A 25,700-nucleotide genomic window follows, 5' to 3' on the forward strand; every position below is an offset into this window, starting at 1 on the left:
CAATCATCCTGTTGTTTAACTTCCTGTACCATCCTACACCTATATCCACCTCTCTTTCTACCACATACTCATTCCAGCATGTATGCTGCTCTTCCACAAAGGCAGAGGAATTCATAGCCACACTTCACTCTTCTGTGACGACCTTACAATATCTGTATCATATAATAGCCAGGACGTGTTCATTTGCTCTGTCGACCTCCGTCTGTCTGCACTTTTCTGTGTTTTTCACTGTGGGCCATGTGGCTGCATCAAGGAAAGTTGTCAGTGTTAACCCCAATTGATAAAGAGGGTGCGACAACGGACTCTCAACTATAGATGAATTCAGCCTTCTCCCCCATCATAGGAAAAGTAATGGAATTGATCATTGTGGCAGACCTCAATACTCTTATCTTCTCCAACTCTGATTTCTGATCATCAGTTTGGTTTCTACCTGGGTCATTCCACTCCAGATGCTGCTATGTCAACAAAGGATGAATGGCCTCAATCTAAAAGCATATGTCAGGGCTATCTCACTGTACATCATCGTAGTCATTAGTAACCCCAGGTATCCTCACTGGAAGCATACAGCCCCAAAGAAGCTGGCCACTCTGAACAGATTCACCCAGAGATCGAGTAAAGCTGAAATATTAAATAGTTGTCTGTATTGTGCGAGTTGAGAGCAAGTTGTAATGAAGTGCTCTGCAGTGTCAAGTTCATTGTGACAGCACAGGCCTGAAACAAATCGAGTGTTGTTAGGTTTTACGTGTGAGGTGGTGACCAGGAACAAAGTCAAGATAATGTTACTCTGGAGGAGCATGGGGGGGGGGGCGAGGGGGGGGGGGGTTGTTCAAATTCATGGATCACAGGTTGTGGTTCGTTGAGTATTTTATTATTATACTGTTTTGGCAAAGCAATGGGGGTGATGTGATTGTGAATGTTTTTTTTTCTGAGATGTTATCTTTGAAGGTGGACATGGCACATTTGAAGAGATGTTGTTGTAGCAAGTTGGTGGTAGTATATTTTTGAGTCTGAGAGGGGGTGGGTGATTGGACAATTGGTGACATGGGTGTTATGTTGTTTGAGTAGCATCAACGAAGCGTGTGCCTCTGATATCAAGATGGTGTACTCAAGGAGAAGTATTTTTGTTTCAGCATGCAGATGATCTATGTGGATGAGTTGAGTGCAGGTTGTGATCGTTCTGAGTACCTTTTGTATTATTTAAAGTTTTGACACGTTTTTGGGGTGGGATATTTTGGCAGCCTAACTTGGACTAGCATCGTTAATAGTCGTTTGGATAAACTTTGTTGGTCATGCTTTTAGTGTGTTGGTCGACTTTAGCTATACTTTGTTTTATGTGACTAGTGGACCCGCTCACTATAGGAGGGGCAGAAAGAGTCATTCCTCTGTGGGGTATGTAGATTACAGTCGATCTACGGCCTGGTCTCAAGAACATTGGGTGTGTGGTCATTTACCAAGTTTCTTGTGGAGAGATTGTCAAGCGGTTTAAGCATTCGAGCAACACTCCATTCCAAACCGTTAAGGAACGGCTGGCTTGGCAAGCGCTAGCTAGATGCTTGGTAAATGAGCACAACCCGGGCTTCCTCCCTTTCAGTTTCGTGTTAAACAGAAGGAGCGAGTTTCAAAAGTAGATCTGTCCTAGTCTGTACCTAGAGTACAGTAGATCTTCGCTCAGTTCTGTAAGTAAAACATACCTCACGCATGTCGGGATTCCTTCAAATTTCTTCATTTAGTGCTATAAACAGCATTAGCGACTGTTAAAAAAGCTAATCATACGTGTTTGTGGTTCATAATATTCATTACTGTTCATTAATGTTCATTACCTCTGGTAGAGGCCGTTGCTCCCTCAAAAACGCCATGATAAGCTATTTATATACGTTGACTCGCCGGAAAAACCCCTTGGGGAGGTGGTATTAATATTATTGGGATCAATATTGTTTTGTAATAACATTAATATTACACTATTATCGTTAATTTTGTTACTCGAAGCGACCTGGGAAAAACGCCACGATAAAGCTAACTTAATACGGTTATACACCTCAACACGCATCCCATTGATGGCAATGGCGGGGAAAACCCGCTCGGGGGAGAAAACCCCCTTGGGGAGGGGGGCAAATGAATGCGTTATAACCTTCATTATGTAACCCTTCGTCATCCTGTCAAGTTTGGTCGAGATTGGATAAGTCACGACAGAATGTATTGGCGTCAAAAATTCATCACACACACAAATGACGTATTTTAGTATGATTACCGAAGGTCATGTTAAATGCGATTCCAAATATTTTGAGTTTTTTGTATAGGGGACGTTTTTGGTTGCACATTATGATTGTTGGTGGTCGTGGCATTCACGTTTGTCTGCCGTTAGGAGAGAGCTTGTTGATTTAGTGGATGAGACGTGGATTCTGGGAAGTGTGATGCAGCATTGCAATTGTGCTATGTACTGTTGGAGTAAGTGAGTGGTTATAATTATGGTGTGGTTTTGTGCTGCTATGGAAGGGCCATCTTTGTAAGTAAGGATTGCCACATGAGGAGGAGGTTCTGGAATATTATGGACAAAGAGGTTAAAAATTGCTGGGTTCCAGATACGTTGGTGTAATGTTAGAGCGTCTTCTTTGAGTCTACGAGATTGGCGGCTCAAACCCAACCCCGGCCGAGTCATACCAAAGACTTTAAAAATGGTACGTGCAACTTCCTTGCTTGACCGCTCAGCACTTAAAAAGGATAAAGCATGATCAAACAACCATACAGTAGGTTGGAAACCATTTCACAGACTTCATGGGCCTAATGGCCTCCTACTGTGTTTAAGTTCCTTCAAGGGAACTCGTGGTATAAAGGACGGCTCCCTGTGGGACACCATTTGGGAAGTGTTTACATGATGAAAAGGTGTTGATTGTAACATGTGCTTCTCTGCCAGAAGGAGAGTTTGAGATCCAAAGTTTGTCGTTGCTCATGTTTGTTGTGACAATCTTTTGTAACGGTATGTTTAGGTGCAGTGTGAAAAGCTTTGTCACTGTCAATGGTAGTGAGTAAGGTGTGTTTGGAGGGTTTGGAGTGGTTAGATCCGTCTAAAATGAATAGCAATAAAGCAGTGAGATATGTAGTTTTGGAGTGGATGGTCTCAGTCCGTGGTTTTGGTGAGCTAAAGCAATACGAGTGATAATACGGGAGAGAATGAGGGGCTCAAGTACTTTGGCTATACAACAGAGTAATGACAGAGCGATAAGAAGCAGGGTGTTTAGGAATGCTGTTCAGTTTTCGAATGGGAATGATTGTGGCCTGTTTCCATCTGCACGGTATGATATTGTAAAGCCATGAATAGTTGAGTATGTTTGTTAGTGCTTGGACGCCGCGTATAATAATACCCATTCCTTTCACACTGTGAGGAGCACGGGGCTGCCGAGGCAGTTCCATTGGCTAAGGAGTGCAATCCTTGATGGGTCACCACTCCGAAGCAGGATACTGGAATGGCAAATTACCCCAGTGAGCTGGTACACATTTCGCCGACCTCGGAAAGATGACAGGGTGAGTCAACCCCACCTGGTGTTAATTCAACTGCTGACCGGGATTCAAACTCAGGACCCTAGGACCCCAAGCCCTCCACCCTAACCGTTAAGCCAACACCAGGCTAGGAGGCTGTGCAGACCAAGAGGTTTTAAATGTATGTTGGATATGAGGCCTGAGGCTTTGCGGATGAGTGTTGAAGTTTTCTAATGGTGTCTGATATTTGTTCTAATGTAAAAGGAGGAACTACATCACTGTTACAAGGGAGTCTATAGGTATTGTGTGAGTAATATTTCATGAGGAGGCCAATTTGTTCTTTGTTATTATGAATGGTGTTGCCTGTATGTGTTAGTGCTCCATGAGTTAGGGTTGGGGTAGTGCTGGACAAATTAATGGTTTCAATTGTTTTGCCAATTTTTGGGGATTTCATTTTTAAATTTAAAGATTCAATGTATTGTTGCCAGTTTTGATGCTTTTGTGTTGTATTAGCTGGGTGATGTTGTTATTAAGATTGGAGATTTGTTGCAATTGTTTGCATGAGAGGGATACAATTTTATGGAGTGTGCCTCTGTGCATGATTTCTGCGTGAAAGTTAGGACTTCCAGAGGTATAAAACACATGGACACTGCTAGGACTTCCAGGAAAGAGGTCGGTATTTCAAAAAAGTGGATCTGGGGTGAATTAACGGGGGTAGAAAAGATCAACGTTTTGGATGGGGGAAGATGAGAGATGGTGGTGAACAGCTGTTTTAAAGACCTGGAGGGAGGAGTGGGATTGAAGAGAGTGAGGGAGTTTGTTCCAGAGGCGGGAGAAAAGAGGAATGAAAGAGTGAAGGTGAGCAGAGATTCTTGATTTTAGCAGTTTCATCAGAAGAGGGTTGCTGGCAGATCTTGTGCGACCTGCAGAGATATTTGGGGGCAGAGCACAGATAGAGCTGGGGGAGCAAGGCCGGAGAGGAGTCGGTAGAAAACAGAAAGTCCACAAACCTGCCTGAGGTGAGTGAGTGAAAGGCCCTCAGAGTTAGCTTCATCACGGGAGATTCCAATGATTCTGAAAGCTTTGGTTTCAACAGCGTGAAGCCGAGCTAGGTGTGAGGCAGGAGCACCAGCCCAGAGTGGAGAACAGTATTCCATTGAGCTGCGGATGAAAGCCTTGTATGTGGTGAGGAGCTCAGTTGTGCCAAGGAAGGACTTCACACGGCGGAGGACGCCCAGTCGGCGACTGGCTTTGGAGGCCAGCTTGGAAATGTGGTTTTCGCAGGAAAGATCATGGCAGATAGTGAGACCCAAAAGCTTGAGCGACAGAACTTCTTGGAGAGGATTGTTGAGAAAGTAGATGGGAGGGTTGTACAGTCGGTCTTTTCGGAGAGACATAGTGAGAGTGTGAGATTTGTCAGGATTGAAAGACATGTTCCGCTTGTTTGACCAGTCTGTGATTTTGTCCAGGTCTGCAGAGTGAGGAGGCTGCAGGCTGCCGATCTGAGGGATGAGGTATGGAGTGGCAGAGAGTGGAATCATCAGCAAGAAGATAGAGAGGATTTTCAAGAGAGTCAGAGAGATCATTGATGAAGACCAGAAAAAGCACAGGGCCCAGCACACTGCCTTGGGAAACTCAGCCTGAACAGGAAGGGAAATTGAGAGAAATCCATTCAGGGCCACACGTTGACTACGAGCAGAGAGGAAGTCCGCAAACCATGCATGGAGATTTCCATGGATACCATAGGAGGAGAGTTTGGAAAGTAGAGCGGGGTGCCAGGCCGGATCGAAGACACGTGATATGTCAAGGAAGACAGCTCTAATTTCCTGATTGGCATTGAGGACCTCCATCCATTGTTGAGACAGCCGAAGCAACATGTCCAGAGTAGAATGACCTGGTCTGAATCCAAATTGATGATCCGAGATCATGCCATTGGAGAAGAGGAAGGATTTGATATCCGCAGCAATGATGGATTCCATGACTTTGCTGATAATTAGGAGCAAGCCGATTGGTCTGTAGTTGCAAGGATCTGTTTTTGCACCTCTTTTGTGTAAAGCTGATTTCCAAATCTGATGGCTGCCAACCACCCCCTCATAGTCTGTCCATTTTCTACCTCACACCTACTGATATACTGTCCCCCTTTCACTTGCAAATCCAACGCTTCTTGGCCCGTAGTGCATTCCTATATCATTGTCCTCTTGTTTCCTCTTTACCTCACATCGTGTGTTTTCCTCATTCCTCCTGTTCAGCGTTTCAATGAGCCTCAATACCTATGTCAAAAATATTCCTCTGTAGCGGAAAAAAGAACATTGACCAATTCTTGGATTCAAATCAAACAAAAGAAGGCTTATGGTTAAAAACAGAATATATGCATTAAAACAAAAGGCTGGAGGCAATGGTGAATCACATCACCAAAAGAAAAGGGAATTGCTGGGTGTCTACATGGGAAACCCTTATTTTCCTCCAGAAACACATGACACATTTGTATAGTGTTACGGAGTCCTCTACAATCTCCTGGTCTCGGTAACCTCCGAACCCCGAGAGGAACCCCGGCAGAAAGATATATATGTTATTCCGTGTCGAAATCAACAGGGAAACCACACCATGAGTTATCCACAACCAAAGAATATATTAAAGAGCACACAGGAATCACGATACAACAATAATAGTAATCAACCCTACAATCAATATCTTAAGATGGCACCACCTTATCGAGTAACTTAACCCCAAACTCACGGCACTCCCAGGAAATGGAACTGTCTCTATAACCTAACCCTAACCCTCCTCAATGTCTCTATAACCCTCCAAGGCAAAGTTGATTCGCTCCAGCGACCGTTGGAACCATGTCCGATCCAGATCAATTGAGGCGTAGGCGGTCGAAGCGACACCGAAGTCACGTGGTCCAACACCCAGCAAACTCGTGGTAGAATGGAAAATCTCCAAAGACGCGCGCCGACTTACACGTTTGCCGTTGAATCAGCGAATCGCCGTGTACTCCTCAAACGCCGCTTTATGGCACAGCCGTCCCCGGCAAACCACCGGAGGATAAACCCAGCCGACGTGACAAAAACCTTTTCCGATGAAGGTAGCGCGTGGGGCGAAATGGCGGACGGCTCTCACTCGAGCCCGAGCTTCTAGGCAAGGATGCTCCAGAATCTCAATGCCGATACCCGACTATGCAGGCTCCACAATACTCTGGCGATATCACCTATCGCACGAACTTCCTTTCAAGGACTCAAAGTCCACTCGACGCCGTTCGCTCGACCACGCTCGCAACGGAGCTTCAAGGCACGTCTTTCACTGTCCTCACGACTTCTTCTTCTTCACCGCCTTTTCTTCTGGGTCACGGTCCGATTTCCTGTCTCCTTTTTACCATGAGCGCTTTTAACCTTTTAACCACAATAACCATTTCCCTTAAACAACAATACCCATAATACTTAGAACCCACAATAATAATAATAACAGCAATAATAATAAAAAGTGCCGAATCCGTAACAATAGCTGTCAAGCAAAATATGGCAAGGATTCTATAAATGCTGGCTGCTTGGCATGCTTCAGAAATTACACTTTAATTACTGATTAATTAATGGTCAAGGTATTTCCCCGCTCTAGCGGGGAAAATGGCGTTAAAACGATCATTCATTCATTCATTCATTGTATTGACTATATTGGCAGCACTTCAATTCCTGAGTACAACTGTTTCCAAAATCAAATTTCACCTTCTTAATATTTGATTTTCAACATGCACCATCCTTCCAATTTTGTTTTAAAATACAGCACATACATACATACATATATACATATATATATATATATATATATATATATATATATATATATATATATATATATATATATATATATATATATATATATATACATACATACTAGCAGAAGTACCCGGCATTGCCGGGCGGGGGAGAGGAGGGGAGGGGAGGGGAGGGGAGGGGAACGGGGGGGAAGGGAGGGAAGGGGAATGGGGGGGAGGGGAGGGGAACGGGGGGGAGGGGAGGGGAATGGGGGGGAGGGGAGAAGAGTGGGAGGGGGAGGAGGGGAGGGGGAGAGGGGAGAAGAGGGGGGGATGGGGAGGGTGAGGGATGGGAGGGGGTGGGAGGGGGGAGGGGTGGGAGGGGAAGGGGTGGAGGGAGGGGTGGGAGGGGGGAGAGGGGGGAGGGGAGGGGAGGGGGAGGGGGGAGGGGGGGAAGGGGGAGGGGGGAGGGGGGAAGGGGGAAGGGGGGAGGGGGGAAGGGGGGAAGGGGGAGGGGGGAAGGGGAGGGGGAGGGGGAGGGGGGGAAGGGGGGAGGGGGGAGGGGAGGAGGGAGGGGATGGGGAGGGTGAGGGATGGGAGGATAAGGGAAGGAAGGGGGGAGGGGGAGGGGGTGGGAGGGGTGCGAGGGGGGTGGGAGGGGTGCGAGGGGGGTGGGAGGGGTGGGAGGGGGGAGGGGTGCGAGGGGGAGGGGGAGGGGGAAAAGGGAAGGGAGGGGGGAGGGGGGAAAATGGAGGAGGAGGAGGAAAAGGGATGAGGAGGGGGAAAATGGAGGGGCAGGGGAGAAGGGGAGGGGGGAGGGGAGGGAGAAGGGGAGGGGTAGGGTGGAGGGGGTAGGGTGGAGGGGGAAGGGAAGGGGGGGACGGAGGGGGGAGGGGGAAGGGGGAGGGAAGGGGATGGCCAGTCAACAACGACGTTGCAGTTCTCATGGTCGGAGAGCAGCACAACAATCGGACGGACATAGTCCTGCATATTCGCAACAGCACGAAGCGGATTTTGGAAGCTCACTCGGACAAAAGCCTCGCACAAATTACACCGTGAAGGCCCAATGGTCATGTCTATGCCACAAATCACGGGCGCACTGAATTGAAAATATATAGAACGCTCATACTCCGTGAAAAGTGAAGCCGCCGTGTCGCCATCTTGGTCAGCACGACTCGACCAACTCGCTTCGCGGATCTCGTTTTGTGCGGCAAGAAACTGCTCCAATCGGTTACGGAATGGTTGTGGAAAGACGTTTCACAGCTGTTTCAAAGACGTCTTTAATTCATATCGCACAAAATCGATACAAAACACGATCGCATAAAAGGTGAAGTGAAGTGAAGTGAAGAAGACGTAACCAATCGGTTACGGAAGGGTTGTGGAAAGACGTTTCACAGCTGTTTCAAAGACGTCTTTAATTCATATCGCACAAAATCGATACAAAACACGATCGCATAAAAGGTGAAGTGACATGTGACGGGATGGAACATCACGTGATCGCTCTGAGCGGTGGGAATGGAACATCACGTGATCGCTCTGAGCGAATCAGCGAGCTGCTCTGGAACCGGCTGAGATTAGCGGGTACTTCGCTGAAATGCGCTGAGGTACATATGAATAAAAAATATGGATCGTCAAATATTTTGAGTTCGGCCATGTTCGTCCCACGCTCAATGGCCATGTCTATGTCAAATATCAAGCACGTAAGCCTCTCCGTTTAGGAGTCTATCGGTAACATTACACACACACACACACACACACACACACACAAACTGTGTTTATATATATATATATATATATATATATATATATATATATATATATATATATATATATATATATATATATATATTTGCGGATATGGGATTTACATCCATCCATATCCGCTTGTAAATATTCCCCTATTTCCTCAATACTTCCCAACTATCCCCAATCCCCCATTCCCTAGTCCCATTTTCTGTAAACAACACTCTGTAGACCCGACCTCCCCCTATTTCCCCCATTAAATGTCGTGCCCAGTCCACCGCATCTCACGTAGACAACTATAGGACATCTTGCTAGTTATTCTTAGTCTATGTCAGTTAAGGACTCGTTTCCATTAATTCTGACTCTTCGTTGCACCAGAATGTGATTGTATGGCACCGTTAGGAAGTTTAGGACCTCCCAATACCTCCCCGCAGCTCTTCCTCACGGTTCAGCAACAACAACAACAACAACAACGGCGGCGGCGCGGGGAGTGCGCGTCCTCACTCCGGCTTGGTTGGTGGGGGGTGTTGGGAGGGCGCCAGGCCTTTCCAACGAGCCGCCATCGCACATGTGCTCGACGGGGTTACCAAGTAGGGGCTCGCTGTCAGCTCCTCGTCAAGGGCGGAGCCCGGTAACCCCCGCACCCAATAGAAGCGGCGGACCGGTCCCATCTGGGGCGGAGTCAACCAGCCGAGGGCGTGTGACTCCCCGCTGAGCATGAGCAGGAAGAGGGAGGTGACGTCAGATGCGCGCTGAGCTTGGAGAGAGAAGGACGCCACCTCCGAGCGCTGTGACACCTCCCCGCATCTCTGGACTGGACCGTGCTTTATCCTGTCCCTGAGCCAAGGTGCACCTTGTGCTATCGACTACCTGTCCTTCCCTGCCATCAATCCCTGTGTAAGTCAGCCTTGTTCCGTTTGTCTGTGGTCTGTCTGTGGTCTGTCTGGGATAGATAAGATTGTATCTAAGTGCCTATCTCTTCTGTGTCTTTTACCTCACTCTACCTTGTAATCTACCCCTTTTCTCCACCACTAATTATATCCTCCTCCGGAGGTCTTGAGAACTGTACCCCTTGCGTCGTTTCATTTATCCCAGTCGTTGTGTCCTTTCCATCATTGATTTAGCGTAGCGCGATTTGGCCAACGTTCGAGTGGAATCGGGTGAGTTGGGGGTAATCGGGTAAACTGTGCGAACACGGCGGCCATTCCGCTCGGTCAAGCAACATCTTGAGCCGTGTCCGTAACAATATATATATATATATATATATATATATATATATATATATATATATATATATATATATATATACATACATACATACATACATACTGTTACGGTCCGCGGATTAGATGTTATTTTTTTACCGAGCGGAGGTAACCGCGGCCGAACAGTTTTTCCCCGACTAAACCCGATTTACCCAAACGTTGGCCGTATCGCGCCACCGCTATTCAATGAGGGAAAAGACTAAGACGACGGATGTGAAGAAAAGGAAGACGAAGGCAAAGAAAGGTTTGAAATACGATTACTATTTATTACTATTTACAGGCTCAAAGTAACCAAGGAGAAGGAAAGATAATAAAATAATATACAGAAGCTTTTAGAGACACAGGGAAAATACTAGCTTATCTAACAGGCTTAATTAATACCCAGGACAGAACAAACGAAGACACAGACTCACGCGGGGAATTGCAGAGTGGATTGGCTGGAAGGAGGAATGTTCAGCTCGGACCACAAGCTGGAAGGCTTGGCAGGGCGCACAGCAAGCTGGTCCTCGTCAGGCTGGGAGCGAGCAGGGCGACGGCGGCACGCGTATCTCGCTGCACGCGGCCGGGGCTGGTTGTCGCTCCACGTCTCGGGCTCTTTTGGGTCCTCCCCTTCTTTCTCCCAAATCGTCTGACGCGTCTTTCTCTCCTTGCGCACTTGTCTCTCTGAAGGTCGTCTCTTTTCCGACTCAGAACTCATCTGCTTTTGGGAACGTCCCGCAGCGGGTTATATATGCCCCGCCCCTCAACCTTTGCGAACCTCCTTGATCTTTCTTGCCACACCCTCTCGAAGTCCAACCCCTTGTTTGTGGTTGGTTGAGTGGGGCTTACTCACTCCTCCCCTCTCTGACGAGGTGGGGGACCCGCCTTTCTTCCCCAACCCTGCCTCGTGGCCAATGGCGGCTTTGGAGGGGATGTAATTGCCAATCGAGGCTTGGCAATGACGAAAGGGGGAAATTGAGGTTTTTGGGGATGGGAATGAAGGGAATCTATCTCTTTCACTTGGTGCAATGGAGTGTCATTCTAATGGAAGACAAGGCCTTACTCTAAAACACATAATAAGATATAAGCTACTGAACAAGGGTTTTATCGTGTCCTGCAATGTGGTGTTTATGGAATAACTACCGAGACGCCCTTTTTACCTTTACACAACTCTGGAGGCAGGAGGGGCCATATCCAACAATGTTACACAACAATTTCCAATACAATACAATAAAAAAATGCCATCTTCATATCCGCAACAATACATATATAACGATAGAAGCACACTGACCCAAGATGTCAAATGACACTGACGTCATGCACATAAATTATAGTGATGTCAGTCAGTGTGATGTCACATCTGGGATCAGTGTGCTCCTTGTGTTTAATTTAGTATTCCTGCCTGGAAACCTCCTAAATGGTGATCAGCAGGGTCGAGAAATTGTGTCCGTGTGGCAGATGACACAGAAGAGCAGTCGCTAACAGGTCGTGCAGCAAGTGGTTTTTTTTTGGTTTTTTTTGTATATACAGGATCGAGGCTCGTGAAAGAGCCAACATTTATTTCACAAACAAATCAAACAGACACACAAAACATATAATAAGGGAAGCGGTAGACAAGATTGGGAGAGAAGGGGAAGCACACAAACACAACATTTGAGAGCAGGGACATCGGGAGATCTATGGGAGGGCTTGGGGGGAGGAGGCATGGGAAGGGGAGGGGAGCGGTGGAAGAAGTATAAAACACAAGGACACTGCACTATATTGGTTATGCGACTCAATCTGTGCCCTGATGTCTTTTCAAGTTAGGGGGATAGATTTGTTTATAGAATATATTTTTTTCAGAATATATACCGTTATGTACCAGGATATTATTTATGTATCTATGTGTGCACAACAAACACATACACTTTAGAAATAGGTGATTACATCAGACATTTTTTGCGTTCGTGTCCAAAAGGCATGCACTGTATGCGAGTCCAGTCTTCCTCCGAGTATTGTGTTATAAAGTCAAGATTTCTGAGATAAATCGGTGTGAGACACTTCGTTATCCTCTTCCAGAATTCAGGGAGAGATTAGCATTGAATTAGTATACTGTCTTATAACAACACGATATGATTAAACAGAACCTGCTTGTTACTTTGCAATGGAGATGAATGAAGTCATTTCAATCAAAAGAGAAAACATTTGGTTTCATATGGCAGTTTTCACCAATTAAAATAAGAAGTTAATTTGGATATCGACTCTCGACATATCTACATCCAACTTGCATTTTGGCGTTTGCAGTGGCGTGAGCACCCTTGAAATGTTTAAATCCTTCGTCCAATTGAAGACTTCAGAGTGAAGGCAAAAGCAACACCCATGATCAAGAGCAGATCTGTACCCTTCATGAAAAGGCCAAGGACAGTGGCAATCCCTGATTCAGGCGTGGGATGTGCGCATTCACTTATACTCACAACGCAGCTGGAATTCGTGCAAAACAACCAGTCTTTGTCGAAAATATCATGCCATGACATTTAGAGGAGGTTTTGAAGCACTTGCCAAGTCACAATGGTGGAATAATGCTGTTCGTTATCATTGGACCAGGGTAAAAGCAGAAGTGGCAGTGTAGTTTCACAAGAGTAGTGATCTTGCAAGGTTAACCTTGCTTTTGAATAAAGCAAGGTTAACAAGCGTTACGCCTAGGTCCCCCGTCGGTGAAGTGATGTGAGTTGACAAAGTGGAAGACGCAAGGCGGCCATCTTGGAGTTTGACGTGGCGACGCAATTTGCAATAGCATTCTTCCTTATGCGTAGATACACCCACACACCAGATTAGAAGTTGGTACTTTGCTTATTTTCCAAGATATTCCGCTCACAAGGTTCAGACATACATGGCGGCGGCCATCTTGGATTTTGACGTGGCGACCCAATCTTCAATAGCGTTCTTCCTTATGCGTAGATACACCCACACACCAGATTAGAAGTTAGTAGTTCGTTTATTTTTCAAGATATTCCACTCACAAGGTTCAGACATACATGGTGGCGGCCATCTTAGATTTTGAAGTGGCGACCCAATTTTCAATAGCGTTCTTCCTTATGCGTAGATACACCTACACCAGATTAGAAGTTAGTAGTTCATTTATTTTTCAAGATATTCCGCTCACAAGGTACAACGCACGCACGCACACACGCACGCACGGACGCACACACGGACGGAGGGGAAAACCATAGTCCCCCTTTCGCTCCGCGGTGCGACAAGGAACAAAAAGAGAGCCAGTAGTACATTATCCATCATTTGTTCCATCACTTAGAGTCTGACAAATACAATCAATGCTTTCTGACATTCACTGGATGTGCAAAGATGAGGCCCTTTACAATAGTAATATCCATGGACATCAGCAAGGCCTCCATTCACTTTTGGACAGCACTAAGCAGCTGGACACCTCACCAAACCTACAACTAAGCAATGCATACAAGTGAATGTTAGGCCGGGAAAAATATATTTCCGGTCTCTGGTCAGCACACACATCGATTTTGACCCTGCGCGTCAACAATCTTTTTTTCAAATTTCCAACGGTACATACAACAGTGCGCACCTGTTCTTGATGGGCCGGCGTGCTATCTCGGGTAATACGGCTCTGAGGGTCGCCATTGGTATCGACGTTCGCACACGGTTCTCCCCTACAAAACTACGTTCAAATATGTTCAAATCCAACCAGCCATTCCAAAGATATGAGTAGTTTTGTGTGCCGTGACGTCATGAATCCAATCGGCTGGATATTGTAATTAATTAAAACGAAGACGTTCTTTGTCGGGTTCGTGTGAAGCAACCAGAAGGCCTAGAGAGCTGCAGGTGGTCCCGTTAGTTAGGCCTGGATCCTATCTCGTGTGTCATGAATTTGTAGGTGTCTGTGATAATCTGGTGTACTGGGAGAAGAGATCGTGGGAGACCATCGGCCTGTTAGATCACTTGCGCATGCGCAGTGTTGACGCGATCGAGGCATTGGAATGTTTGACGGTACGGAGAGGCGATCTCGAGAACGAAATGGCAGTCTATAATATGCTTGAAGAACGAAATAATTTTCTGAATAAATACATTTTAAAATAACTTAAGCTTGTGTTCATTATTTACAAAAAGGCCTACCAGTCCCATTAGCTGTCTTTAATTTCTCTCTGGACGGCGCCATGGCAGATGAGGAGGACCGCAAGGCATGAGGACACAAAAAACACCTTTATATGTGCAATCCATGCTTTTCAAAAACAAAAAAAAAACGCATCGCCGCATCAATTCTGGAACTTTGGTCTGACCAGAGACCAGCAATATATTTTTTTCGGCCTTATATTGTTTTCAGGATGGCTTCATGATGCAGCAGAACATAGTCTATTTCATAGGACAGTAAAAAAAACACCGTTTAGAGGCCATTTTTCCCCGCAAAGCGGGGGTTGGCCTTTTCGGGGACCGTGGTTGTTGTTGTTTTTTTTTGGTCCCCTTTTTGAAGCAATGTTTTACGGCCGGATGCCCTTCCTGCCGCCAACCCTGTTTGTCGCCTTTTAAGACAAACAGGGATAGGACAGTGATGCACCATAAGACTCAGGCCACTACCAATTTCATGCAGCAAGGAAAATTTCATGCACAGTGCCTTCCGAAAGTATTTACACCCCTTGACTTTTGCACATTTTGTTACCTCACTGCATGAATTTAACATGGATTAAATTCAGATGCTTTGTCACTTTATCTACACATAATACCTCATAAAGTCAAAGTGGAATATTTTTTTAAGAAAATTTTACAAAATAATTAAAAAAGGAAAGCTGAAATGTCTTGAGTCAATAAGTATCGGTGGCAGAGGTAAAACATGCTACGAGCGGCAATTTCTTCGGCTGCGGGTTAATAAAGCGATCTGACAAGTCAACGATATTTTTTATTGACGATGTCTTTTCTGATAAATTAATCTTCACTGAACGTTTGTAGCACACGCTCACTTTCCAAGTAAGACATGTTTGTGCTATATTAGTTTGTGCTACATCATTCTCAGAAAGCCTCGTTTCGTATGCATTCAGAAGACTTTGTAAAACCTGTGACAATATATCAAAATTCCATGTTTTGTTCATCAAGTCTTGATGAACACAAACTTAACTAGAAAGAGCAATCAGAGATTGCAGACCCTGGCCAGGACATGCGTGCTTTTAGTGTTTTTCAACGCTTTTGTGTTAAAACAAATATGGCGGCCGAACCACGTGACCGATGACGTCATCGTTATTTTTTTCTCCACCAATTTATCCATAGATGACGCTCAATAAATTTCATCTTGATTGGATGTTTTGCACTTGTCGAATTATGACGTCATAATGGAGGAACCTATGACATCATCATTAACCTATGTTATTCAACATGGAGAGTTCTTTACAATGAGCCATGTCTCAATTTTTTCTATGCAGTGCTTTCGGAAATATAGAGGTGCAGTTTTTCGGTTTTTCCAATATGGCGCCTGTATCACAGGACCTATGACGTCGTAATTGTCATTAAAGAATTATACAGGTGGAGGTGCACCTATGATGAAAATTTCCTGTCAGTCGGACCAACAGTTGCAGCGAAAATCATATTTATTCTGTGCAGACAAACAAGACTCAAATGCAATACCCTCTCCTCTGGCGAGAGTAACTAGAACGGCACTCGGTAGAGAGTAAGTATATCTCTGCCAGGCTGAACAATTTACCTTTTGTATTCCACTGATCGGCCGGATCTGGATTCGGACCTGAACAAAAATTTAATCAACTTGTTCTTGTCACCTAACCAACTCATCCACCAAGTTTATTCATAACTCGTCCATAAGTTTTTTAAATATCATGTTACATATCGGTATTAGCCCTTTCACTCAATTGTGAATAATCACTTGAAAATTAAATAATTCTAGTATCCGAATCCATTTTCAGATTTTCACCAAAATCGAATCGATTCCGTCTTGTCACACACCCAGCCTGCCCACCAAGTTTCATCCAAATCCGTCCACAACTTTTTGTGATATCCTGCTATATATCATTTTGGCTCTATCTCCCAATGGTGAAGAATCACTTTTAAAATTCTACAAGCCGGATCCGGAACTTCAACAAAATCTAATCATTTCGTCCTTGTCACACACACTACCTCTCCGCCAAATTTCGTCCAAATCCATCAACAATGTTTTGAGATATCTTGTTCACAGACAAACAGACAGACAAACAGAGGTGACAAGCGTTACGCCTAGGTCCCCCGTCGGTGAAGTGATGTGAGTTGACAAAGTGGAAGACGCAAGGTGGCCATCTTGGATTTTGACGTGGCGACCCAATTTTCAATAGCTTTCTTCCTTATGCCGAGATACACCCACACACCAGATTAGAAGTTAGTAGTTCGTTTATTTTTCAAGATATTCCGCTCACAAGGTTCAGACATACATGGCGGTGGCCATCTTGGATTTTGACGTGGGTTGCACCCACACACCAAATTAGAATTCGGTCCTTCGCTTACGCACGCACGTACGCACGCACGGACGGACGCACACACGGACGGAGGGGAAAACCATAGTCCCCCTTTCGCTCCGCGGTGCGACGGGGGACAAAAACATAACCGCCATCCACCTTCCGTGGAGGAAGTAAATATAATTTGGTTATAGCATTGTTGCTCTATCAGAAAATTCAATCAAGAATTGTGATACAAACCAACACTCAAAAGTGACCTGTTTCTTTACAATTACGGCCTCGGCGTTTTGTTGAGAATTTTTTTTTTAACGATGGGAAACACTAAAATCACACCACTGATATCTCCTTCTCAACATGAGTGGAAGACTGCAGTCCCCACACCACCTGCTCGTCACAAACTTATAGTTAATTTGCCAGCATATACCATTGCTCTCAACATTCATCACTGATAGTGTTTATATCCGGAAAGATCTGGTACAGATACTTATAATTTTGATATAAGTTATAATTTTCAAGTTTTTTTCAGTCTATACAAAAGCTCATAAGTTATAAGAAAACGTTATTTTAAGAGAATCACTAATGTTACAAAACCTTTAATGCTGTAAAATATATACATTAATTGTTACGTGTTCAGGACACAAGCAGACTGTAGAAAGGTACAATGGATCAGAAAAAATGCTCAGACAGTGCATTCAGAAAGTATTCAGACCCCTTCACTTTTTTCACATTTTGTTATGTTGCAGCCTTATGCTGAAATCATTTAAATTCATTTTTCCCCTCATCAATCTACACTCAATACCCCATAATGACAAAGAGAAAACAGGATTTTAGAAAGTTTTGCAGATTTATTAAAAAGAAAAAACTGAAATATCACATTTACATAAGTATTCAGACCCTTTGCTATGACACTTGAAATTTAGCTCAGGTGCCTCCCATTTCTCTTGATCATATTTGAGATGTTTCTACACCTTGATTGGAGTCCACCTGTGGTAATTCAATTGATTGGACATGATTTTGAATGGCACACACCTGTCTATATAAGGTCTCACAGCTGACAATGCATATCAGAGCAAAAACCAAGCCATGAGGTCGAAGGAACTGCCTGCAGAGCTCAGAGACAGGATTGTGTCGAGGCACAGATCTGGGGAAGCCTACAATAAAAAATTCTGCTGCATTGAAGGTTCCCAAGAGCACAGAGGCCTCCATAATTCTTAAATGGAAGAAGTTTGGAACAACCAGGACTCTTCCTAGAGCTGGCCGCCCGGCCAAACTGAGCAATCGGGGGGAGAAGGGCCTTGGTAAGAGAGGTGACCAAGAACCCGATGGTCACTCTGACTGAGCTCCAGAGATTCTGTGTGGAGATGGGAGAAACTTCCAGAAGGACAACCATCACTGCAACACTCCACTGATCTGGGCTTTATGGCAGAGTGGACAGACGGAAGCCAAACAGTTCAATCTTGCTTTCATCAAACTACAGAATCTTGTTTCTCACAGTCTGAGAGTCCTTTAGGTGCTTTTTTGCAAACTCCAAGTGGGCTTTCATGTGTCTTTCACTGAGGAGAGGCTCGAAAAATGGTCCTATAATTAAAAAAACCTATACATGGTCATTCGAGGTATGGGACTTTGCCATTAAGCGCAACTTAATTGGCTTTAAAAATCCGATAATGGGTTGATTGGAAATGTGCATTTGACGTACATATGGCGCTGTTCAAAAATAAAGTAATGCTATTTTTTTAGGGAGGCGCGTAAGGGCTTGATTAAACCTTACTAACAATTTAACACTCGACCCAAACAAAGGCAATGGCAATCTGACACACCAAGCCGGGCAGTATATAATCAGCAGAGGCCTATACAGGCTGAATGTGTTAGGCCCACCAGGAAACAAGATGGCGGCCCTATCATTTCGTCTCGGTACTATGGTGGGTGGAGTCCAGTGGCAGATGTGGGTGTGGTTCAGCAGCTGTCCGACAAATGGGTGCATATTTCGAAAATCGACCCACAACAAGAACCCCCAAAACAGCAATGTGAAGCTCTTGTACACCTATAACATGTCACAGGTAAAACGGTTTTATACTTGATGATTAAACAATATAGTAACTGATTGTAGCATCCGTCTTTTGTACTATCTGTGTAAACTATACATCCCAGAAACGTTATCATTTCAAAAGGAAAGATTTGAGTGAAATTCAAAATATTCAAAACAACAACTACTACAACTACAACTACAACTACTACTAACTACTACTACTACTACTACGACTACTACTACTACTACTACTACTACTACTCCATTCATTCTCACTTTTTTGTGGGGTTGGCCAAGAAAGGTTTTTGCCCCAAGTCTTTCACAATTTGCAACATATCCAGCAATTCATGAAAGTAGACAGGACACCCAGCTTAACGTCAGTCCAAGGGACAACACACTTTGGGATGAAATACCCTGCCTACGTAACATCAATCTGATAATTCATAGTCTGGTCATGAACCGAACAAGACAGCTCAAAGGTCAGTGCACTCCCTCTGCATCATCATGTCAGCCAAAGTACAGTACAGTACTCAAAACTAGGTCTTACATGCATTAAAATATAAAAAAATAACTGACCCAATTCCATTAAAATATTGCTCTGACCACATTTTCTCACGAGAACTCACTCAATGGAGGTGCTGACACACACTGTTGTTTTCTCTGAGTGTAATACTACCCCAGCCCAGAGGGGCTAACCTATCCTGTTGCATGGCTGTGGTTTGAGTAAATATAGTTCTGCACTGATTTTCATTTTATATTTTTCCTTCTGAGCTCCAAGTTGAAGTCGTCTCAAACATTCACATTTCTAAGCGCTCTGCCAAAGTTGATGATCCCAGCTGCCCTCATTGTCCAGTTATTCTGCGGACAAACAATCACACAGATGGGATCATCGCAATGCTCAAGCAGTAATAAGATAGGTTCATCCATTGCAAATACTATCTTATAAGTTCATTGTAAGTGTAAATGGGAATTTTTAAGCCCAATTCCATCCACACAATTTCCAACCATTTGCCTTCACATCCTTTCCCATGTAACTTCCATCTCCTTGAATTTGGTTCTCCTTTTCTCTCCTTTTTTCCAAACCTCTCCTACCCTCTCAATTCTCAACTATTATCTGCTCTTGTCTTTCTTGTCTCAATATTATATTTGTTAATGCACCGCCAACAGTTTAGGGCTTTAGGCAGTCCCCTCGACCTTGTGTACGTAACAAGTAAATGGCCTATATTCTCTAAATGTTTCATACAAATCGCTACATTCGTTTCTGAGTTATAGTTGAGGTAGTAATTGTAGTGAAAATGGGGGGTGGGGGTAGGGGGAGGAAGAGAGACTGTAAAAATACCATGAACTACATGGGTAGCACCTAAAGGTGGTTTTTTACATGGGTAGCTGAGATCATTACTGTATCCTTGAAAATTTTCAAAGTAAATTCCTCGTATGTAACGAAAGAGCAAATGTTAACCTATTGTTCCAAAATCACATTTTCAGCGGAAGAGATTCCCATTTTGAGCAGAGAATACCTTTCATCAGTTTTAGCTTTAACTCTAAAATTCCCGAAGCAAAATGCAACCTGTTTCAAAGGAGTAGGTCAAATACAATTGCTCCGGCAGCTAAAATATGCACGGCATGACAAAAAATGGATACAAGCATATTAGTCATTGAAACATGCGTTATTCTCAATGAAACGGTGACTAAATTCTGGAAATACAAAACCAACCCGGAGCAATTTCAAAGAGGAAGCGCTCTTCAATAGTGGCCGCCCTTTCCAGCACTCTGTTCCCTGGGAGAAAGATGGTCCCCTGGAATGACACGGATTACTGATATGCAACGACAGTAACTTAGAAGGTGAAAACAAAATGAAATCATAAAATGGTTCAAGCTGAAAAGCAATTTAAAACCTTATAAAATCACCTACTGTTGAAGAACTGGCTTCATACCCCACGCTATATGGTCTAGCATCGTATTTATCATTAATGATGAGAATGCACTCAATATTATCCAACAAAATGCTTCCATTAAGTTCACCATCATTGCTGCACTGATAAAAAAAAAACAATGAAATCAATCATTTATCTCTGTCATTGACCCATATTGGGAACCTTGCAAGGTCACCAAGCTCATTAATGCTTCACAACAGCTGCTCAAAACACGAGCTGCACCTGCTTTCCCATGGCAGTAAACATACTACTATTGACTTTTGGCAGGTAAAATGCATCGCTAATTATCACAGCAGTGAATCAACCCAGCTTGTACTTCTGCGGTGAGGTTGTCAAGATAGCCGGCTTATTGTCCACTTTGAATCACAGAAGCTACATCAGGCATTTGTGTCAATTCCAACCAGTGGACATTCATGACTCCTAGCAAATAAAGTTAGGAGGTCTTAAGTTCAAATCCTTTCAAAAGTTTGAGTCGATGAAATATTTAATAAGCCAAATTACCGAATACAAACTCTTTCATTTTCTTCACTTCACTCTTTCATTCCCCTTTTCTCCCGCCTCTGGAACAAACTCCCTCACTCTCTTCAATCACACTCCTCCCTCCAGGTCTTTAAAACAGCTGTTCGCCACCATCTCTTATCTTCCCCCATCCAAAACCTTGATCTTTTCTACCCCCGGAAATTCACCCCAGATCCACTTTTTGAAATACTGACTTCTTTCCTGGAAGTCCTTGCTGTGTTCATGTTGTTTTTACCTTTCCCACCCCCCACCCCTCTTCCCACACCTCCTCCCCCCAAGCCCTCTACCTCCCACAGATCTCCCGATGTCCCTGCTCTCAAATGTTGTACTTGTGTGCTGCCCTCTCTCTCCCCATCTTGTCTCCCGCTCACTTTATCATATGTTTTATGTGTCCGTTTGTTTGTTTTTTTGTCATTAATGTTAGCTCTTACACGAGCCTCGATCTTGTATACAAAAAAAAAAGCATAATATTTTAAGCTGGTTGATGTCAGCCTTTTGTCGGAGAACTTTGTTTAACTCGATCCAAAATATTACTTGCACTGCAAGGCCCCTTCAGCAAGATCGAACTTTACTAACTATTAATGGCGTTGCCATTAATAAAAATGAAAGGTAGGTTGATCGTTTATTAAGTAAACACAACCAAAGATGTAAATTCGGTCGATGATGATGTGGTTTCAGAGGTATTTTAAAGCTGCAGGATTGGGACATACAGTAGTTTCAAAATGTCTGCTAGAATCGGGGGGGGGGGGGGGGGCGAGGGGAAAGGGGAAGGAGAGTTCTTCCAAAGTTCAAGAATCAATTTAAGCAAAAGTTATGTTAACTTGTGCTCAGTCCAACCTTGTCTTTTAAATAAGGTATTTCTGTGGACTCAACTAATTTGAGCCGATATTTTCATGACAACCTGACAATCAGTCATACGACACCCTGCCCTTGTGTTTTCAAATGGTGACAACTACATTTTTAGATGTAACTCCCAATAAAGTAGCCAATCAGTGCACATCATCTTCCATCAAATATGGCCCTGATTGCCGTGGAAGGTGGAAAATCCAAATTAACGATGGAAATTTGACGATACACAGCAAGCATTTCTACTCTACATACTCGTATATCTACTCTGCCAGAATTGGTCCCTTGATTTCTCATTTAACCCAACACACCAACCCCCCACCCACAACCACCACCACTAGTATTCTCCTTATCCACCATTGCTTTGCTAATTATAAAGTTAAATAAATATAATATTTACCTGTAAAGTGTTTGGCTCAATATTCGAAGTGTAAAGTCTAATAAACCCAAATCAACCAACCACTTCATGTAGCAAGTGATGGCAGATATACAAAGTGTGCTTGGCATTGCTTCCCATGGTGATTAGGATACATTGCACCAATATTCTGTATGCTTTGTTTTGTATTTGTTTTTGAGTCAAGACTTGTGGAAGAACCAGAACACTGAACGGATCAGGACATAACAGGTAACAAAAGTAACAGTACAGAAAGGGAGGAACACTAACAGTTGCGTCGAATGCCAAGATAGAGGCAGACTTGGACAAAACTTTGGGTGTAGACTGTAGAGAGGAATGAGTGGTAGAGGAAGATGCATAGGCTGGAAAAGGTGGATACAGAAGGAAACTCTCAGCAAGGAAAAACTGGAAATTTGGATGGAGTAATGAGGGTAGAAAATATCATGGTCTTGGATTGGGGATGATCTGAGGTGGTGGTGAACCGCCATTCTGAAGACCTGGTTGGTGAACCAGGGGTAACAGATGAGATTGAAGAGAATGTGGAACTTGGTTCCACAAGCAAAGATAAAAAAGAGGAATAAATGAGTGAAGGTGATCAGTGATCCTGGATTTTGGAAGTTTCACCAGTAAGGGCGTTGTTTGTGGACTGTGTGCACCCAGTATGACACTGTGGCGGGTAACACAAACAAAGTAACACAAATCACGTACAAATGCAGACAGATACATGAGACAACACCAGACTTGACTTTCCAACAAAAACGGCTGCTAACATTGAGGTAGGTGACGTCATTTCCAAGAACACTGGGGGTCGGTAACATCATCTGGAGGACATCACACTTCTCTCTGCTCTCAGTGGGGCAATCGAGGAGGAATTTCCTCCTCCCCAAGGATTCCAACCTATGGGTGTTTTTTTCCAATATCTATGCTTTAAATGCTGAGCATTAAGTAAGGAAGCAAGAGCACGTGCCAATTTTAAAAGTTTTTGGTGTGACTCAGCCAGTTTTAACTACTAAAAGTGTATTTTTGAGACAACATTTGGGAAGAAAAGAAATACTGCAGCAGAAACTAAACTAACGAAACTAACTAAACTAACTAAAGAATATTACTAAAGTTTAGTAACGTTAAATAAGTAACTAAGTAATAATAAATAAGTTTAATAATAAAGTAGTAAGTGATAAATATTAATAACTAGCCGAAAGCACCCGGCGTTGCCCGGGTTCTTTTTGAATGAATTTACTACTATAATTCAGGTTTTACTCGCAGCCGTAGAAGATTGACTACTTTAATTCAGCTCAGCTTTTAATTGCGAAATGGGCCCAGCCCAGCCGAGGCGGCCTCGACCGGCCTCGCCACCTAGCCTATAACCTTCCAGTGGCCCGTCCCGACATTTTTTGTTTCAGAGGTTTCCTCCTATCTTTCACCGTTCAGGAGATTAGCGCGTGCAGACAAACAAACAAAAACTTTCTTTTATATATATAAATATAGATAGATAGATAGATAATTAGTAATAATAAAGTAATAAAGTAATAAATAAATAAATAAATAAATAAACAAACAAACAAATAAATAAATAAATAAATAAAGTAATAAAGTAATAAAGTAGTAGTAAGTAATAGTATAATAATAAGTAAGTAGTAAATAAGTAATAAGTAAGTTAGTAGTTTAGTTAATAAGTTAAATAAGTTTAGTTTAGTGACTAAAGAAGGAAAATAAATCAGAGAAAATACATCAAATGAAATATTAATAAATATTGACTTTTGGGATTTGTTCATGCACAACTTTCCCACACCCATGGCCTCCTCTTCCCATGGCACATACAAAATAAATAGATGTCCACCAATCAGATGAAGCAGTGTTATTTTAAAAATAACAAAAAACATTTTCATTTATTCTCAAATATGCTTCATATTGAGAAATATGATCAATATGATCATAGGGCTGGTGGGTAGCCTAGACATAGAGGAATGTAAACTAGCTGTTGAGTTGTCTCATCTCAGTTTGAAGCTCTACGCAGGTATAAACTGTCACCCTGGTGTTTCACAGGCAGAGCGAGGTGTCAATTTGTGTGCCGTCCCTCGGATGTTCAGTAAGTAAGGTGGAGGACTATTCTGTGTCATTGCAAAGAGGAGGCGAGTTATCACCGGCACCCTGGCCAAACTCCAACTTCCTGCCTCCTTCAAAGATGCTGCAACGGAGTGCCGATTCCATCCTCAAGGTTTCTTGCGTGAATGCGTCGAAGCTTCTTTCAACAGTATGAGCCTCAATAATGAATATATACAGTATAGGCCCAAACACGTCTTTCACCCGCAATTGGAGGGAACAACCAATCACCTTTCACCTACTGAAATATCCCCAGGTGACTAGAATGTTTATAATTAACCCGCTGTTCATCCAGCCAAAGAAAGCTGTAATGTTGTACACTGTTGAGCAAAATCTTAACTCATTTTGCATTTTTCAACTCTGATGCATGATGAAAGTAAAATTTTGTGTTCAATGCAAATACACCTTTATGGAAAAAATATATTATTCAAATAAACAAATGTATAAACAATATTCCTTGATATAAACAAAAAGTGTGTACCGATACATCCACCCTTCTCCTTCAAATTATTATCTGGACGCTTTCAAGTAATTTTGTTCCAAACTCTTGTGGAATGGTGTTCCACTCTTCTTTGTTCTTCGAAGACCGACCAAAGATCATCTAATTTTCTGGGATTATTTTTTGCTTTTTCTTTGTCCTTATAGTCCCATGCAGCTTCAATGTTTTAGAGATCTGGGCTTTGAAGTGTCCATTCTATGCATTGAAGGACTCCAGGTTCCTATTTCTTTTCCAAATAAGTCTTGATTATTCCAGCTGAGTGTTTTGGATCATTATCTTGCTGCAGGATGCCATTTGGACCAATAAGTCTTGCACCACTGGGGATAGCAATGTGGATTGAAATTTGTTTGACCTTGCTGCAGTCAATATACCATCAATTTGCAGCAATGTTCCAACACCATTTGCTTGCGGATATGCGCCCCCAAACTTGAAAACCCCCAAACCTCCTCCATGATTAATTGTTGACTTCAAGCAAGGCTCTTTATAAGTTTCAGTTTTGTGTCATATCAGATTCTCCGATTGATTTGATGTACCACACTCTTCACAGAGGGTTGGTGCCTCGACAGCAGATTCTTGGCAAGGGTTCATACTGGATGGTTTGCCATTGCTTTCTCAGCATTGTCAATATCCATATCCATCCTTTGTTCATATGTGTTCTGTACCGTCCTCCAAACAGTGATGACTCCATTTACATTTTGCTGTCGGACAACATGGACCAACTTCTATCAACTCATCCAAA

General features: G+C 43.4%; 1 protein-coding gene across 1 annotated transcript in view; it reads right to left on the reverse strand.

The window, feature by feature from the left end:
• The window catches only part of LOC137425917 (rho GTPase-activating protein 24-like), a 94,263-nt gene extending 73,426 nt beyond the window's left edge, over nt 1-20,837 (reverse strand). The window contains exons 1-3 of the mRNA XM_078775264.1: nt 20,826-20,837; nt 20,582-20,704; nt 20,384-20,465 (exon numbers count right to left, since the gene is read on the reverse strand). Coding sequence (XP_078631390.1) covers nt 20,384-20,465; nt 20,582-20,704; nt 20,826-20,837 — 217 coding nt within the window. The remainder of the gene's footprint in view (nt 1-20,383; nt 20,466-20,581; nt 20,705-20,825) is intronic.
• Between the last annotated feature and the right edge of the window lie 4,863 nt (nt 20,838-25,700).

Source organism: Myxine glutinosa, chromosome 4 (genome assembly GCF_964187855.1).
Source record: "Myxine glutinosa chromosome 4, kmMyxGlut1.1, whole genome shotgun sequence".
In the NCBI taxonomy this organism is placed as follows: Eukaryota; Metazoa; Chordata; class Myxini; order Myxiniformes; family Myxinidae; genus Myxine; species Myxine glutinosa.